This window comes from Gymnoscopelus microlampas (assembly GCF_963454915.1).
Source record: "Gymnoscopelus microlampas genome assembly, chromosome: 2".
Taxonomy (NCBI): domain Eukaryota; kingdom Metazoa; phylum Chordata; class Actinopteri; order Myctophiformes; family Myctophidae; genus Gymnoscopelus; species Gymnoscopelus microlampas.
In genome coordinates this window covers 5,843,895-5,862,813 of record NC_139939.1, presented here as the reverse complement: position 1 = coordinate 5,862,813, position 18,919 = coordinate 5,843,895, and the positions used below count along the sequence as shown (strand labels likewise).

At 41.9% G+C, this 18,919-nt stretch overlaps 1 protein-coding gene across 1 annotated transcript in view; it reads right to left on the bottom strand.

Annotated features, from left to right (window-relative positions):
* Positions 1 to 18,919, bottom strand: part of ncapd3 (non-SMC condensin II complex, subunit D3) — a 39,942-nt gene that overhangs the window by 18,228 nt on the left and 2,795 nt on the right. Inside the window, exons 4-18 of the mRNA XM_084083578.1 lie at positions 18,053 to 18,219; positions 16,594 to 16,761; positions 15,648 to 15,709; positions 14,122 to 14,209; positions 13,438 to 13,571; positions 11,184 to 11,256; positions 10,418 to 10,543; positions 8,396 to 8,657; positions 7,054 to 7,092; positions 6,493 to 6,681; positions 5,933 to 6,006; positions 5,338 to 5,472; positions 3,375 to 3,595; positions 2,320 to 2,514; positions 958 to 1,055 (exon numbers count right to left, since the gene is read on the bottom strand). Of these exons, the coding sequence (XP_083939704.1) occupies positions 958 to 1,055; positions 2,320 to 2,514; positions 3,375 to 3,595; positions 5,338 to 5,472; positions 5,933 to 6,006; positions 6,493 to 6,681; positions 7,054 to 7,092; positions 8,396 to 8,657; positions 10,418 to 10,543; positions 11,184 to 11,256; positions 13,438 to 13,571; positions 14,122 to 14,209; positions 15,648 to 15,709; positions 16,594 to 16,761; positions 18,053 to 18,219 (2,031 nt within the window). The remainder of the gene's footprint in view (positions 1 to 957; positions 1,056 to 2,319; positions 2,515 to 3,374; positions 3,596 to 5,337; positions 5,473 to 5,932; positions 6,007 to 6,492; positions 6,682 to 7,053; positions 7,093 to 8,395; positions 8,658 to 10,417; positions 10,544 to 11,183; positions 11,257 to 13,437; positions 13,572 to 14,121; positions 14,210 to 15,647; positions 15,710 to 16,593; positions 16,762 to 18,052; positions 18,220 to 18,919) is intronic.

Genomic DNA, 18,919 nt, shown 5'->3' with positions numbered 1-18,919 from the left:
TATGGTGTAAGGGCCATTCACTGTGCGTACGTGATTTCATACCCCCCACTTTTTGAACAAAAATAAAAAAAGATTTTTTTTTTGTTGTTGATAATAATATTGGTAAAATCAGGCAAAATAAGAATTAAATAACCTAACCCTAACACCGAAATAAAGTAACCAAAACACGAAAAAAACAAAAGGCAGAACTCCGCCCAAAAAAACGCAAATTTTGAAAATACAAAATGTGTTTACATTTGACAGTTACAAATGTTTTTCACGATTTTTCAAAAATAGCAGATCTACAAGCTCATAGCGCGGCACTCGGTGCCGTGCTATGAGCTTGTATATCTGCTATTTTTGAATAGCCAAAATGTAAAATAAGGGGTAAAGTCCACCGAAAGTCCATCCCCCCACCTTCTGAGAGCCCGTGACGTCCCTGCCCTTTAGGATTTTAATGATTCCCGTTCCTTAACGATGCCCTCTTAGCGGTCCGATTCCTTAACAGTTTCCTTTAACAATTCCTATACATATATAAAAAAATCACACGCCTGATACATTTGATACATTTTGTCATCGATATGTGTTTATAATGTGTTTATAGCCATGTGTCACGTGAAGCTTGACCAATCACTTTGTTGACGTGCCTGACCAATCAGAGCGTTGACGGTGAACACGGACAAAGTCAGGTATAGAGCAGGATCCGCTCTATACCTAAAGGTATAGAGCGGCTAGCGCCGCTAAAAATCACACTCTGTGTGAAGAGAGTGGTGCCTTGATGAGCCCCGTATTGATGTTGTCATCAATGTTTGTTTATTGGACATACATACATATATACATACAGACAGACACACAGACAAAGTCAGATATAGGAGTGGTTGGCACCACTCAAAAATGATGAAGGACAAAATTATAAAGATTTTTCTGAACCACAAATTCAAATCATCCGATCAGAGGCCTTCGGAGCGGGACACTCACCTACCACCCTGTACTTGGTGTCTTCATTGAGGCTGCCAGCGATGTCTCCCAAGACAGACAGGATGTGACAGCAGGTCGTCACGTTGAAATCCTTCGAACTGTCAGAAACAAACACATTGTGACATTGCATGTGCGCCAGTTTAGATAACCATGAATTTCAATGAAGATCATTTGATGAACCCATTTAGACCTGGAACGCATCTGTGTCACTTTAGGTTTCTTTGGCTACTATTCAAAAATAGCAGATCTACAAGCGAGCTTGTAGATCTGCTATTTTTGAAAAAAAACTGTTAGGATTCAGAAAACATTTTTAAAGGGTAAGACCACTTTGGTAGAGGTTTGGGTTGTGTAGTTACCTTGCCATGATGTAACTCCAAAGGTGGACAAGAAATAAAAAATAATTGCTCCATTGCTTAGAAATTGATAATTCAAAATATGCTCCTCATTGACTTACATTGTACGGTAAAACTGCTCTCAAAGTCACTCTTTTAGCACAAAAACAAACGCAAACAAAGTTGATTCAGACAATATAGAACATCACCAAACCCAGTACTGTTTTTTTTTTAAATAAAAATGTCAACTTCCTGTTGATTTTGCCATTTTTAATAAGTAGATAACCCGGACTGGATCGGCGGATCCGGATCCAGATCTTCAAATAGTAAAATCAACAGGAAGTTGACATTTTTATTAAAAAAACAAACAGTAGTGGGTTTGGTGATGTTCTATATTGTCTGAATCAGCTATGTTTGGGTTCATTTATGTGCTTAAAGAGTGACTTTAAGAGTGAGAGCTGTTTTACCGTACAATGTAAGTCAATGCGGAGCATATTTTGAATTATCAATTTCTAATCAATGGAGCAATTATTTTTGATTTCTTGCCCACCTTTGGAGTTACATCATGGCAAGGTAAATACACAACCCAAACCTCTACCAAAGTGGTCTTACCCTTTAAGAATCGTCTCAGGTCTTAATGGGTTAACTAATGATACTGTGTAGTGACTTCTGCCTTCTGGTGTTTGTGTTGTGTGTGCTTCTAGTATTACTATTCTTGTGAGGACCAATGTCCCCACAAGTATAGTAGAATATGAGAAATAGACGTTGTGAGGACAATTTTCCTGGTCCTCACAGGACAAACTAGTGTTTTATGGTAGAAAACAATATGTAGGTTTAAGGATTAGAGATGGAGTTATGCCTGATTTACACTTAGTTGCGCGCTGGTGTCGTGCACAGAAAAAAAAGCTGACAGCTTGTAGATCTGCAATTTTTCAGCTTAAACATTATTGTTGATGTCCTTCCAAGTATAGTAATACAAACCTCTGTATTCATGTGTGTGTGTGTGTGGGGGGGGGGGGGGGGGGCTGACCTGATCAGGCGGTCCCAGCAGTCGAGGATCTTTCCGTAGGAGACGTGGCCGTGAGAGGACGCGGCCACCTGGGCCAGAAGGAGCCAGGCTCCGGCAGAGTGCTCCGCCTCGGTGTGAGAGAGCAGCTTCTTCATGAAGGCAGGAGGGAACTTGCTCTGCTTGGACCACACGCTGAACGCTCGGCTGAAATAACGTCTGAACACACACACACACACACACGTTAGTAATAGAGCCCAACTGAAGCCAGATTTGTGGGATCCGACCCAAAGAGAGTCCTAGACCAGTGGCTCTCAAAGTGAGGACCCCCAGGGGTCCTTGAGAGGGTTCCAGGGGGCCCCCCAGCCAAATGATTGATAGGAACCAAAATGGACCCTTATGTGTCTGTCTGCCTGTCTGACTGTCTGTAACTCCAAGGACGTACAAATGGAACCAAATAGACCCTTATGCGTTTGTAACTCTGTGGACCCCGACGGGTACATTTTGGTTCCATTTCTACACACTTACAGAGTTAATATAACACTAGTGTAGATTGGGGGTCCCATGGATCAAAATGGGGGTCCTTGGCCCAATGCATATCAAGATGGGGGTCCTTAAAGTTAAAAGATTTGAGTTACGTTTCCATTTGAGAGCAAACAAACAAAAAGAAAATGCAGATAACATTTTGACAGTTCAAAAATATGTTTAGCGTCAAAGAACATTCAACTTTATTTAAATACAATGAAAAAGCAAACAAGTAAATAAAATACACATGAACTGAACTTGTATTTAACAACTTAAGCCCTAATCAAAAATAGCCAATGTACAAGCTCACAACCCACCACAATGCGACACGTTGTGAGCTTGTAGGTCAGCAATTTTTTTACTGACATGCCCAAAATCGATTGTTTTATGACAATAGATTATTTTTTATAAACAATTAAGTAATTCAATCGAACGAATCGATTAACTGGTGCACCCCTAATGTTATAGTGTTATTTGATATCATGTCCCGACTCCCGACTTTCCGTTTTAAAATTAAGATCCTTTCGCAGGATCAATTAGAGTGCAGATCTAACCTGAGGTCCCGACACTCGGTGCAGAGCAGGCCCAGCAGGTCCCAGGTGAGCGTCTGGGCGGAGTCCAGGTGGGCGCCGGGCTGGTACTGCTTCACATGGCTGAGGATCAGCTCGTCCAGGTGCTCCAGAGCCTTCTCCTGGACCGAGCTCTCGGCGTCCATGACGGCCGGGATGATCCCCCTCAGAGCCGCCGTCTGGACCAGCTTACTGTGCGGCTGGCCCTGAAGGGAACGCCACGACAAGAAGAACACTTACGGTCACTCACTGGAGGGATGGGGCTGCCCAATACCGTATATCCAGATAGGCTCTATGCACAGCAGCCATATTGGACAGAAATTGGGCCTCTTCCTTACTTCCTTCACAGGTGTTACCAATGATACTAATGAAGGCTCTGTTCCATTTAGTGTAGCACAGTGGTTCTCAAACTTTTAATTTCCTGAGAGTGTACAAATGGAACCAAATGGACCCGGGAGAGTCCATTTGTACACTCTCAGAGTTACACCCTCTCAAGGAACCATGAGGGTCCCTGGACCACACTTTGAGACCCACTAGTGTTTCTAGTGAGCCAACATGCACAATATCAGCACCCTGACTCTGTTTGACCAGAATGGAACAGAGCCTTCATTAGTATCATTGGTAACACCTGTGAAGGAAGTAAGAAGAGGCCCAATTTCACTCCAAAATGGCTGCTGTGCATACAGCCTATTACATGGTCTCTGTCGGGACGGAAACCTCTTATCTCCGTAGTTTAGCTTTTTTTTGGTAAACGTATGCCCTACTTCATACATGGGCAACTGGCGGCCCGGGCCCCCACCTTCACTAATGCGGCCCTTAGGTCAATATCTGAATACTGACATATTATTGATTTCAGCTGTTACAATTCCAAACATGCAACATGACCCGCTTCAATTACTTCAGTCTATATCATAGTAGCTTAATGACTAAAATTCTATTGTATTTTTTATGTCCAATGTATTTGTCTTTAAGTTAATGATGTAAGTATAACTAAATGCATGTGAAATTCAATAAAAATGTTACTTTTCAGGATTCCAATTCAAAAGTAGCAAAAATGTATTCAAAAGTAGCAAAAATAGCAGATCTACTAGCTCAAAACGCGTCGCCCTGCGACGCATTTTGAGCTTGTAGATCGGCTATTTTTGCTACTTTTGTGTGACAAAGAATGGCGAAGTACGGCATTAATTCACGAAAAAAAAGTTAAAATACAGAGATAAGAGGTGTCTGCCCAACAGTATATGCAATGTAGCCCTCTGCAGTGATTGTGGAAATATAGTGTCCCTCTCCATTATCAAAGCTGCCCACACCTGCGTGTCACCCCCCACGTCAGCCTACTGTAATCTATCAATAAAAAGGCAAAAAGCCCCCAAAAAATCCTCAAAAAGAAGAAAAAAAGTAGCAGATCTACAAGCTGCTCGTTCGTGTTTACTGGCACTAGATCCCGTGAGAGTGTGTTGCTCGGACAGAGAAAGGTCATTTGTAAAGTTGATTTGTCCGTCTGAAAAAAGCCATTTTAGTATGAAAATCTTGAGAATTTTGTGTGGCTTGTGGCGACATCTATGAGATAAAATAATTCCTTTCTACACAAAACAAAACTGTTGTAAATGATGGTGCATTCTTGTTTGGATTACTGTGCCCTGTACTGGTCTCAGTCATTGCTTGATACATCGTCTTCAACTAGTTCAAAATGCGGCAGCTCGGGTCGTCACTGGTACCAGGAGATTTGAGCACCGAACACCCGTTTTAGCTGCACTTCACTGGCTACCAGTCTCCTTTAGGATTGATTTTAAGATTTTGCTGCTAACTTTTAACTTCATGGTCTAGCACCTAGCTATATATATGTGACATAATACAACCATATATTAATACATCTGATATTTTTGAACATTTAAGACCATCTTTACAGTGATTCATTTGATGTGTATTTGGTTGCAGTAAACACACTCACAGCGATCAGCTCGGCCAGACACTGCAGGGCCTTTTTCTTGACCGACACGGCAGGGTCTCTGCAGCGGTCGGACACCTCACGCAGGTGCTCCGACGTCAGCGGGATCACACCGTGTTTCAGCAGACCTATGAAAGCCTGGAACAACACACAACAAGCCATTTAATACAACAACAACATACACACTATGAATGCTCTTTTTTCATAGTCGTAAAGGTGGTGTTAAGTCAGTGGTTTTTCATGTCAAGGAACCCCACATTGATATGTATTTGACCCCCCCCCCCCCCCCCCCCCCCCATCTGAAAACATTTTGTGCCAGAAAAAAAAAAAAAAATAGCAAAAAAATAGCAAAAAACATTAACTCAAATAAATAAAAATTAAGCACAAGACAACTGAAACTTTATTGTGAACTATACTAAAATCTTTGAGAAGTCTAGTCTTTGCCAGTACCTCCATAAAAATATTAAAAATAGCCCAAGTCAAATTGTAGATCAGTGAAATAGAATACAAAAAAAAAAAAAACTATAATCATTGTGCTGTGTAGGAAGGAAATGTACTGTACAATTTCACATTTACAATCATTTATTTATGAGAATACCTGCAGTGCCGACTTCCTCACGTTGGTCTTGGGGTCAGCAATACGTCTCATGAGCAGAGCCACGTTCTCTTTAGCTGCCCAAAAACAACAAATTATGAAAGTGAAAATTATGAAAAAATTATGAAAGCTCATAGATATGAGCTTGTAGATCTGCTTTTTTTGTAGATCCGCTTTTTTTCATTTTTGAAAAATGATGACAATTTGTGCAAATATTTAGATATTTTTTTCTTTTTTTAAGCGGACATTTGTAACTAAATTCTTTGCTTCTGGGGGTGTCTGGAACTAAATATTTTACAAATGTTCGCTTCAAAACATACACGGCATAAATATTCCAAGATCTGCAAAACAAAAATCACGATTTTTCAAAAATAGCAGATCTACAAGCACCGAGTGCCGCGCTATGCCGAGCTTGTAGATCTGCTATTTTTGAATAGCCCAAAGAAATCTTAAAATGACACAGATACTTTCCCACACTTTAATGGACAATACATATCATTTAATGTAAATACACCGGATTAAGCAAAGATGCCAATTTACATCCGCAGTTAAGGGTGCCTTACCCTCAGAGTTGGCAGTAGAGTCAGCGCCGGTCAGTTCAATGGTTCTAAACGGCAGAGTCCTGTAGGTTTTCTGAGTCTGATGGAGGCTTTCGGTTGGAGCTGGATTGGAGGTGGACCCTGGGATAGAGGTGTGATTGGACCCTGGGATAGAGGTGCGAGTGGACCCTGGGATAGACGTGTGATTGGACCCTGGGAAAGACATATTGTTGAATTATTTGTCACGCACAGTTTTCATCTCAAAACGCGTGTGATACGTTTAGAGCTTGTAGATCGGCTATTTCCACTATTCATGATTTTTTTCATAGAGATACTTATTGGTCACGTCTGCGCTGTGCACCTTTTGTTTACGAAGCCTAAAAGCCAAACAGATATGTAATTTTTATTCATGTTTCCCCGAAATTAAGTCATTAATCGCAATTATTTGAGCGACAATTAATCGTCAAGTAAAATTTCATAATGGTGACAGCGCTATACATTATACACACACACACACACACACACACACACACACACACACACACACAAGCTCAACTGAAATGTAGAGTGAATAAGATGACTTACCTTCAGAACTAGCTTCCTCCAACTCTGTCTGGCTCCCACCTAGACATACACACACACACACACACACACGCACAATTTAAACTCAAATATTGAACAGATCATGAGTCTATCAAACCATTGTGAGCTGTTTGCAACTGCATGTAAAAGACATGTTAACATTTCTGAGTAGATTTCTAGTGAGTTTGTGCTTGTGTGTATGTAAGAGTGAGTGCATACGCGTGTGCGTGGCTGCGGGCGTACACTTGTGTGTGCGCGCGCGTGTGAGTGTGTGTGTTATTGTACATAGAAATGTACAGTAAGTACAATGTATTGTAAATCTCGCCTCTGTTGGGTGGAAACCTCATCTGTCCAAAATTGTTACTTTTCAGGATTAAAATTCGCATTTCGAGCTTGTGAATCTGCTGGTTTTGAGCGACGCTGTAGTGTGATCAAGTAGGACGATAATTTACCAAAAAACAAACACAAAAAGTTAGAATATGGAGATAAGAGGTTTCTGCCCGACAGTAACGATAATACTGTACACTAAGTGTATGTGTGTCTTTCCATGCATATATGAGAGACAGAGAGAGAGTGTGAGAGAGTGAGTGAGTGACTCTTTCCGTGCATATGAGAGAGAGAGAGAGAGTCTTGCCTTCTGCGTGTGTGTGTGTGTGTGTGTGTGTGTGTGTGTGTGTGTGTGTGTGTGTGTGTGTGTGTGTGTGGGGGGGGGGGACCTGCTGGGCCTGCTCTGCACCGAGTGTCGGGACCTCAGGTTAGATCTGCACTTAACCTAATAAGACCGGGACGCGTCTGTGTCATTTTATACCCACAGATTAGTTGTTAGAGGGCTTCAACAACTTAGGATGCCCAAAAAGGAGGCAAAAAGGCTGGCAAAGTATTGTGCTATCTCTGCTATAATTGGCAGTCGCCATATATGGCGGAGAGTGACGCTGTTACTTATACCCGTAGAGTACTGAGTGACATGCTTATTGTATCATGAAAACATATGCCATGATTTTGTGAATGTAACCCTACTGCACCTATAATATTTGTGTCCCTGTATGTATTATCCTTTATGTGGACATAAATAAATGGTTAAAATGTGTGTGCGCGCGTGCGTGCGTGCGTGCGTGCGTGTGTGTGTTTCCGTGCATATGAGAGAGAGAGAGTGTGTGTCTTTCCTTCTCTGTGTGTGTGTGTGTGTGTGTGTGTGTGTGTGTGTGTGTGTGTGTGTGTGTGTGTGTGTGTGTGTGTGTGTGTGTGTGTCTTTCCGTGCATATGAGAGAGAGAGTGAATGAGTGAGGGGGGTGTGTGTGTGTGTGTGTGTGTGTGTGTGTGTGTGTGTGTGTGTGTGCGCGCTCACTATGGAACAGGTGGTGGACGGCGTGGGTGACGTTGAAGGAAGGCAGCTCCAGGCAGCGCGCGAGGCAGGCCAGGGCGTGGCCTCTCACCGTGGGAGACGAGTCCTTGCGGCGTCCAAACAGCAGGCCGTGGATGAGGAACTTGTGCTCGAGGAAGGAGGACATCTCCGGGGACGGAGACGACGAGTCCTCCTCCAACGGCGTCCTCTCCGGCTGCTCCAGCAACGCCATCACCACGTCGATGGAGAAGAGGCGGTTCACCATCTGTAAAGACAACAACACCGTCACTACATCATCTGCACCGGTGTTCATTTTGTCATCTAAAATTACGACAAAAATGTTCGTAGACTAACTTTTTTTCACCGACTAAATTAAAACTCGGCTATGATGACTTGACTAAAACTGACTAAATATATTGACTATTTCGTCAAATAAAAACTAGATTATCATGTTTGGGAGGGACTAGATCTACAAGCTCATGGAAAGCTTGTGGAAAGGAAGTGACTCGAGTTTTATATTGGACACCACTGGTCCCGCCCCGCCCCGCACCCCCCCCCCCCCCCCCCCAAGAAACCGCAAGTCGTTTTCGTGCTGTGCATGGAGATAGGAGGCTTTCCAGACTGTATAGTGAGTGACAAAAAGAAATCCGGCGAACGTAGCAGAGTAGCATCCCAGGCTAGCCTACAAGTACTGTGTCCTTGGTATTTTGTAATTTGTCAATAAAGCCATCCTTGGCGTGTTTAGGCCTGTCACACTTATTACATAATCGCCTAAATTATGTAAGTGCCACAACTGCCCTGTGCACCTTTTGTTTATGAAGCCTAAAAGCAAAACAGAAATGTAATTTTTATTCATAATGTTCAACGCTGGAAACAATTCAATTAATTGCAATTATTTGAATGACAATTAATCGTCAAGTAAAATTCATAATGGTGACAGCTAGGGTTGGGTCTTTTAACGGTTCCTTACAGATTACCTCTTAACCAGGGGTCTTCAACAGGGGGTCCGGGACCCCTAGGGGGTCCTCAGAGACCGTTAGTTGCGATCCGACGGGGCGACCGTTTTTAGGGGCGAGATGGTGAAATGGCCGCAGAGTTGGCTCGTACAGATTGTCGGAGACTCGACGTCGACACGGTACAATGACCAGATAAGATTAACTTTTGTGTCTCTGGTTGAGAGACAACGTGCCACCACCTTTGCACGAAAGAATTGCACTGAATTTCATGCACTTTGCGTGCTCATTTTCCTCTCTTTGTGAAGTGCAACCACACTTGTGAGGATTTTTGTGTGTTCGATATGCTGCTGAGCTGACAATATTCACTCCGTCACACTCGAAGGACACTGGTGGTAATCTGATCCTAGACCAGTGTGCGTATCCACCCCACTCACACGTGTATAGGTGGAGGTGGCGTACCGTCGCCACAGTCTCTTGCAATGCACACAGCTGAGCCAAATGAAGACAGATGAGACATACCAGGAACTGTTTGCGGGAACCGTTAATGCAAACACGATGGAACCGGCTCTTCAATAGGCTCTATGCACGCACAGCAGCCATATTATCACTTCCTTCATAGGTGTTACCAATGATACTAATGAAGGCTCTGTTCCATTTAGTGTAGCACAGTGGTTTCCACGACCCCCATAACTCTGAGAGTGTACAAATAGAACCCGTAAGGGTCCATTTGGTTCCATTTGTACACTCTCAGAGTTACACACTCTCAGAGTTACACACCCGTAAGGGTCCATTTGGAAACCCCCTAAAGGAACCATGAGGGTCCCTGGACCCCAACTTTAGACCCACTGCAAAGTGTTTCCAGTGAGCCAACATGCACAACATCAGCACCCTGACTCTGTTTGACCAGAATGGAACAGAGCCTTCATTAGTATCATTGACAACACCTATGAATGTCTTCACAATAATGGCTGCTGTGCATAGAGCCTATCTCAGAACCGGGTCAGAAAAATAACCCGTTCCGGGTCCCAACCCTAGTGACAGCCCTAGTTTGGAGCGAAAAATAAGTTACCTTGGCAGTTTTGGAGAAGTCAAACAGCCACTTGATGAAGGCTGCGTACTCTGAACAAGGCAGCTGACCCACTAGGACCCCCACAGCCTGAGAGCCATAGTTACGATAGTCACTCTTCTCCACCATCTGGAACGAACAAACACACACACACACACCCACACACACACACGTTAGATTCCATAAAAAAAAGACACAATTCCTAATGTACATACAATACCTGCATATCATTATAAAGTGTGGATGCAACAATGCAAGTTATAATCTAACTAATCAAAAGAAAACGGATTATTTTTGTTTTATTCTTCTCAAAAATAGCAGATCTACAAGGCAATATCAGTGTGCATTTCTCTCCCCTGACTGAATTGCAATGTGTAACCCACCTGAAAATGTATTTTCTGTTTACTGAAGAGCTGGCCGGATACTGAACAAAACACTATATAAGCAGTGATTACTATCATAAAAATGTTTTTTTCCCCATTAAGACCTGAGGCGATTCTTAAATTTCCTTTTAAAAAAAAAAAAGTTGTTTTTTTTCATTTTAAGATTTTAAAAAAATAGCAGATCTACAAGCTCATAGCGCGGCACTCGGTGCCACGCTATGAGCTTGTATATCTGCTATTTTTGAATAGCCAAAGAAATCTAAAGTGACACAGATGCGTTCCAGGTCTTAATGGGTTAACAAAAAGGTGGTGTTTTTTGTTGGATTTTTACAAAGGATTTCAACACCTTTAATGCACACACACAATGCTCAACCATCATGACTGACCTGGAAGCAGATGTGTTGGATGAGAATGGAGAGGAAGGGTGGAGCCAGCTCCTTGAGCTCCTCCACGGTGTGACTGTGTAGGACAACACATCCGACACAAAACATCCACGTTACAGCAACAACACAATGAATTATGCAAGGGATAATGCATGGGGAGGTGGTCATTATTGAAATTTGAAGTTCGACAGGGTGATTATGCACCGAGGCGGAGCCGAGGTGCATAATCACCCCTGAAGGGCTTTAAATTTCAATAATGACCACCTCCCCATGCATTATCCCGCTTATTACACGGCTACTTAATACATAAATAAATTTACCCAAAAGCAACAACAAAACGAAGTATTTCCTTGCTTACAGCAATGAAAGTATTCCATAAGTATTGGGCTGGGCGGACAAGTTCGCCTCGGAAAACAAATGACAGTATTTCACAAGGTAACCGTAAAACTCGCCCCAAAACACACTCGCCCCTCATTCTATATACACCACCGATTTGCCAGTAATACCGCCGGATTTGCCCCGGGGCACTGTGTTTTGGGGCGAGCGTTTTGGTATTTCCCCCGTTGTTGTGCCACGATAAACAAGGAAGTGCAGTGGATCAAATAGAATCACTTTTCGGTTATTGCATCGTCTATTTCTCACTTCAAATGTTTTCAAAAACATTCGAGAGCAACATTTAGTTGTAAATGACATTGGTTGTTTGTTTACATGGCTGTCATGTTGGATAAAGCATAAAACCAAGCAGCGCAGGTTGGCACGAGCAGGTGTTCTGAGTCTCTGATTACGGTACACAGCGTTCCGTTATAGAGCTCATCGGTTATTATCCAGAAATAATGACCGATGACTGACCAGTCAGAATTGAGCATTCAACCAAGCCGTGTAATAAACCATTATATATTATCGTTGCTGTCGGGTTGAAACCACTTATCTCCATATTCTAACTTTTTGTGTTTTTTCATAAATTAACGCCCTACTTGAGCATACTACAGCGGCACACAAAACGTCTCAAAAGTAGCAGATCCGCAAGCTCGAAACGTGTTGCTCGCGACCCGTTTCCATGGCAGATGGCAGCCCACCCTAGAGGCTGGTTCTGTCTCACAGTTGTTCCAGTTAGGGGGATATTTCCGTTTGCTACTGTGGCAAAAATGCTTGCTCATGGTGGGACAATGACAGGTCTCTGCGCTATACAGTATGTTAAAGTGGCACAATGTTTTCTTATGAAAACAATGTAATTCTGTCCAGGTTGTATGGTAGAGTATGTTAATACAATTGGGGTGGTTGTATTTTGTCTCCCTGCTCTTCTATTGAGACATTTAGATAATGTCAAAGGTCATGTCTCACCAGGACACAGGATCTGACATGAATTTTGACCTGATGGTCAAGATTTAATTTATCCCCTGAGCAAGCAGGCAGGCTCTATTAGCTCAATGGTAAAAATGTCAAGACTTTGCGTGGGAAACCGGGTTCAAATACAAATACCTAGTGCAAAATTGTATTAAGTACAGTAATTTAGTAAATGTACTATAGTTACTTTCCACCACTGCAAATAGCCAAAGTTTAAAAAGAGCTGAAGACTTGTGGTTAATGTATGTTTAGTAATAATATTAATAATTCAAATCTACAAAGTGACTAGTAACTAAAGTTTTCAAATTAATGTATTCATGTTTATTTGTAATAATGTGATTGCATTTTATTTAAATGTTCTCAATCTTGTATTCTTAACTTCAATGAAAAAACTAAGTTTATAAGTTTTTGAAAATTATTTTTTATTATTTTATTTTATTACAAAATATCGGTCAAAAACATCGGCAATCGGTGGTCCAGGATTCTCAAAATCGGCATCGGACCCAAAAATCTGGCATCGGTCGGGCTCTAGTTCAAAACCGGGGTAGAAGAGGAAAGTTACATAGTGTACCTTTAAGTGTCTTGAGACAACTTGCTGTGATTTGGCATTAACCCATTAAGACCCGAGACCCGATCTTGTAAAAAATAGCAGATGTGCAAGCTCTCAGAGAGCTTGTATATCTGCTATTTTTGAATAGCCAACGGTAAAAATGGCACAGCTGCTTTTCCGGTTTTAAATTTAACACAACATCCACTGTGACAGAAACCAACGCAGACACACAAAAACATTAAATGTTACAACGACAAACCTTCATTTTGGAGTCCTTCACAACAAAACGTTTGAGAACCACTGTGTGCTACAATATATAAAGTAAATGCACTATTGTTTAACACACTGTGAAGGTTTGCTTACCAGACAAAGCTGATGGCGAGCTCCCTGGCAGAGAGGACAATCTGACTGGGCAGCAGAAGAGACGGCTTCCCCGAACCAGCTTTACTCATCATGACAATGACATACAGCAGTCTGTGGAACACCCTGCGGATAGACTACACACACACATACATTATGATGACGCAAGGCAAGGCAGTTTTATTTGTATAGCACATTTCAACAACAAGGCAATTCAATTTTGAACAAGGCAATTCAAACTTTTTCATGCCAAGAACCCCCAGAATAATATGTATTTGGCCGCGGACCCCCATTTCAAAATATTTAGTTCCAGGGACCTCTGCAGAAGCAGAAGAATTCAAAGATTTGCACACATTTTCAAAATGTTTCATAAATAGCAGATCTACAAGCTCATAGCGCGGCACCGAGTGCCGCTCCGATTGCCGCACTATGAGCTTGTAGATCAGCAATTTTTAAATAGCTGAGAGACAGAGAGAGATTTAAAACATCTTTAAAATATTAGAAAATCTTCTCTTCTGGGTGTCCCCGGCACAAAACATTTTCTGATGGGTCTGCGGACAAATACATATCAATTTGGGGGTCCTTCATATGAAAAGGTTTGAGAAACACTGGTACAGAGGGCCGTTGGGATTCAATGGTAGGCCAACCAGGGTCCACTGTGCCATATATACTGTATACACACTATACCTCCTTCTGGTCTCCATGGCTGGGTGTGCAGAGCAGTGACAGACCATGGAAGGCCAACTCAGGAACGGTCCTCAGACTGTCGATGTCCCTGTCAAACCACACACACACATAACGTTAGGGATGGAACGATAATCGTTATCGTTTATTGTGATTAAAAAATGCTCAATAATCTTATCGGAGATTTAAATATACGTGAAATTGTCCTCCGTCATACACTGGGATCAATGCGCTTTTGCAGAGCTGCACATCCGGTACCACTTAAACCCTCTAAGCTCTTTACAAGTCTGTAAAACCGCCTCTCTAGGCATTCATACTCTTGATGGTGAACAAATCGAGTTTGTTACATCATACAAATATCTCGGCATTTGGTTAGACGTGAAGCTTTCTTACAAGATTCATATCGAACAGCTAATAAGAAAACTAAAGGGGAAAATTGGTTTCCTATACAGAAATAAGGCTTGCTTCTCTCTCTCTCTAACAGAAGGATGATTGTTCAAGCTGTAGTTATGTCTGTATTTGACTATGGAGATGTGCTGTACACGCATACCTCAATATCCATACTAAAACCTCTCGATGCAGTGTACCATAGCGCATTACGCTTCATCACCGGCGATGGTTTTTATACTCATCACTGTACTTTATATGAAAAACTAGGTTGGTCTTCTCTCGCCACTCGTAGAGAACAACCTTGTGTTTTATTTGTTTATAAGGCCTTGTGTGGCAAGCTCCCATTATATTTATCTTCTTTTTTAAACACCAATCCTACGGGATATCACACGCGCTCACAAGCTTACATTTCTCTTAAAATTCCTCGAATGAATAGTGAACAATAGTTTCATTTTATGCCCCTAGCAAATGGAATAAACTCCAGGTCTCTCTGAAACTGGATAATCTGATCTCCATAGAGTATTTTAAGGTTCTTCTCGACAAGGTATTACGTGAAGAGTGTACCTGTTTTGCATTCCCATTGTGATCTTACATCATGTTGTATTCTCTGTATTATTATTATTATTTTCTTTATTGTTTTTCTATATTTAACTTATATCTTACTTCACTGTTTATTGCTTTGTATTGTATATTGTGCAGTACTCAGGGCATCCTCGCAAAAGAGAGCATGCTCTCAATGGATTACGCTGAAGAAAATAAAGGTCAATAAAAAATAAAAAAACAGACTTGTAAAGAGCGCTCATGGTACGTGCTTTTTTCAAATCTAACGTTCCTCCCAGAATATGGATGCTGGGGTGCAAGTGGTTAAAAAAAAGTGCCAGTCTAAGAGTGTTAAGCATATTTTGATTATAGCGTTAATATCGTTAACCGCCAAAATGATATCGTTTTCATATGGTCCCATCCCTAGACAATGTCATTGCAGTGTTCAAACATATGATGCCCCGCCACATGTGTTTTTTTTTTTTTTTATACCAGTTAATGTTGTTCATTAAATCATTATCTGTCATATCAGGACGTTTACATGTTAGCTTCCACCACAAGCAAAAGCAGAGCAAGTGTTCCCTCAGAAGTTAACTTACTGTTTAGCGCTAAAGCTGACTTCTCCAAGGACAGGCTCAAAGTAAATGAGCTTAATGAAGATCTGAAGACAAATCACACCAAAGAAAACCAAGTATTACATTAAAATCAGAAGTTCAAACAGTAGGTCTACCTAGCAGGACAACAACAACAGTAATAATAATGCTCCTTTCAGACCAGATTTTTTTCTGCATGTGTCTAAATAGTGCAGAAGTACAGTTAATTTCACTCTTCGTATAAATAATAAATTGGATGTATTATTATTATAGTGTGAGAGTCATCAGCTACCCGTGTACAGTACAGTGGATGGCGGTCTGCACTCTGTCTATTATAATTATTATTACAGTGAGAGAGTCATCAGCTACCTACCTGCAGTGGTGTAAAGTAACTAAGTACATGTACTCTACTCAAGTACTGTACTTAAGTACAATTTTGAGGTACTTTTACTTTACTGGAGTATTTCCAATTGTCTATACTTTTACTCCACTACAGCTCAGAGGCAAATATTGTACTTTTACTCCACTACAATTATTTGAAAACTTTAGTTACTTTGCAGGTATAAAGTATTACATTATAAAACATACATTAGCCACTTTAGCCCTATTTTACACTAGGCTATTTGAAAATAGCCTGTCTACAAGCTCACAATGCGCTGCTTTGTGAGCTTGTAGACAGGCTATTTTGAAACATTTTAGTACTTCTACTTTTGTTACTGTAAGTACATTTTTGATGAAAATACTTATGTAAAATTGTAATTCCGGACTTCCAGCACAGCACAGCAAGGCAACCCTCCCGATAAGTCGGGAGGCGGGAGGGGCGTTCCCGACCCCAGATCGCCACAATTATCCTGTAGTGCATGGATCTCCGTAACAGACTACTTCCACATTGCAGTATTGATACTTTTACTTAAGTAAAACATTTTGAGTACTTTTTCCAACACTGCCCTACCTGTGTACAGTGGATGGCGCTCTGCACTCTGTCTTTGAGGGAGAACCTGTGCAGCAGTCTGAGGAGGCTCTGGAGCAGGAGGACCACTCCATCCCTGATCTTCACCAGGTCCTGGGTGGAGATGTGCACCTCCTCCTCCTGCTCCTCCTCGTCCTCTCCTTCCTCCGCCTGCACAGACACAACACATGGATTAAAGCTAGATAAGCATCTCACGACTGAAACATTCTGTGTGGCCAATTCCTAATGTGTCATTTTCACATGTGTTAAATAGCTCTGTTTCACATAGTTATCAAAGTGTTCCATAACAGGAGTCTCTGCCTCCCCCATCTCTATCCCCCATCCCATCTCAAGTGGCAGCGGTGGCCTAGTGGTTAGAGGGGCGGCCTTGATACCGGAAGGTCCCTAGTTCGATTCCCCAATTCATCACATCAATCATGAATCACCGCTGAATAGCCCTTGAGCAAGGCTTCCATGCAGGGTCCGGCTGGAAACAAGCTTCGTGCTTAGTCCGACACCCTGGGTAAACAACAAACTTTGCTTTGCTCTCCGGATCTTTAGAAAGCAGAAAAAAAACTGAAAAATATTCAGGTTGCAATACCAATTAGGAGAGAGAACTCGTAGTGAAATTGGAAGTGATGGAACAAAAAAATATATAGCGGACACAATTGGAAGTGGACCACAATAAAATTGAAGCTGAAATTGGTTCTCTCTCCTGATTGAATGAAATTTGTAACCAGACATTTAAATTTCTGTATTGAAAAGAGCTGGAGAGACCCTTGTTAAACAAACACTCTATGGAACTGTCAGAACATCTTTAACAGCTTTAACTTCAACAAAAAAAACATTTCGTTTTCATGACAAAATATACCTTTAATATCACCTTTTCCTTAACTTGCCATTATTTTTCTTCTAGTCCAGAGCAAATGAACCAGGGCACGCCTGAACCCTTCACAATGTTACAGCTTGCTGTTGACACATCCAGGCTAGCACTAGTGACTCAACGGTCTAGCAGCCAATATCGCCATCTACTGGGCTTTTCTTACATTTAAATGTGGTCTCTGACTAGCACTGGAATGATATGAAGTGGTTTAGCGGAGTGTTTCTGTCGACATCAAATACATGCCACCCAAGTTATACATGCCGCCCAAATTGCTTGAGTCCAAGTCTCAAGTTATTGCTTTTATATCTAAGGTTCTCCTAATCCAATTTATAAAATACATATGTATGAATTCACCCTTTGGTTGGGAACACTATAATATTGTCACATGACAAGTTTACACAAAGTATGAAAGGACTCAAATTGGGTGATTTTCATAGATATATACATATTTGTTTTTAGCTTACTACTGTAGTTATGTTGTTAAATCAAGAATACAAACTAAACGTGTTCGAGCATAAGGCATACATACAGTATGTAAAGCCACAATAGCTGCTGAGGAGGCATCTACCAAGTACCAACCTCTTCCTGGTCTCTCCTGGTAGTTCTGTGTCGTTTGCCGTCGGACTGGGAGCTCTTCAGCGCTTCTTTCTTGCGTTTCTTGGTAGAGTCCTGAGGCCAGCAGTGAGACCAGATGTCTGCACACGTATCAAACAGCACCTGGTGGAAGGCCTTGTTCACGATGCTCCCTGCATCACACACACACACACACACACACACACACACACACACACACACACACACACACACACACACACACACACACACACACACACACACACACACACACACACACACACACACACACACACACACACACACACACACACACACACACACACGTTTGTACTACTATACAGCTTATATATAAAGTAATTAGTTGTGCGTTGCGGTCGCACACCGAAAAAGCACATCCACAAGCTCAACAAAGTGCTACAAAGTGCTGCGTTGTGAGCTTGTAGACTGGATATGTTCAAACTTAACCAGCAGGTTGAGGCTTTTAACCTTTGCTTTTATGAAATGTCTCAGACCAATGCAACTCCTTGCAATTAAACCATTTTAGAGACCGTTGCAGCGGTGTGGACTGACCAGTTGCAGACCGGTGCCATTTGGGGATAATGGTTGCAAGGAGTTTTAAGGAGTTGCAGTTGCAGGTAGTTGCAAGGTGGAGTTGCATTGGTGTGAACTGGCCTTAATACTCATCTTATAAAAATGACAAAGCAGTCATGGCGACTCAGAACTTATATCCATGCCAACAGCCACAGCAGCACCATTTTCCACACCAAACAGGGATTGTAAGCTAAACCAGTAGCTGTGAACGGTGGCAGTGTAGAGCAGACCACTGCATTCACACTAGGACTGTCACGATTGTGGCATTTTACTTGGCGA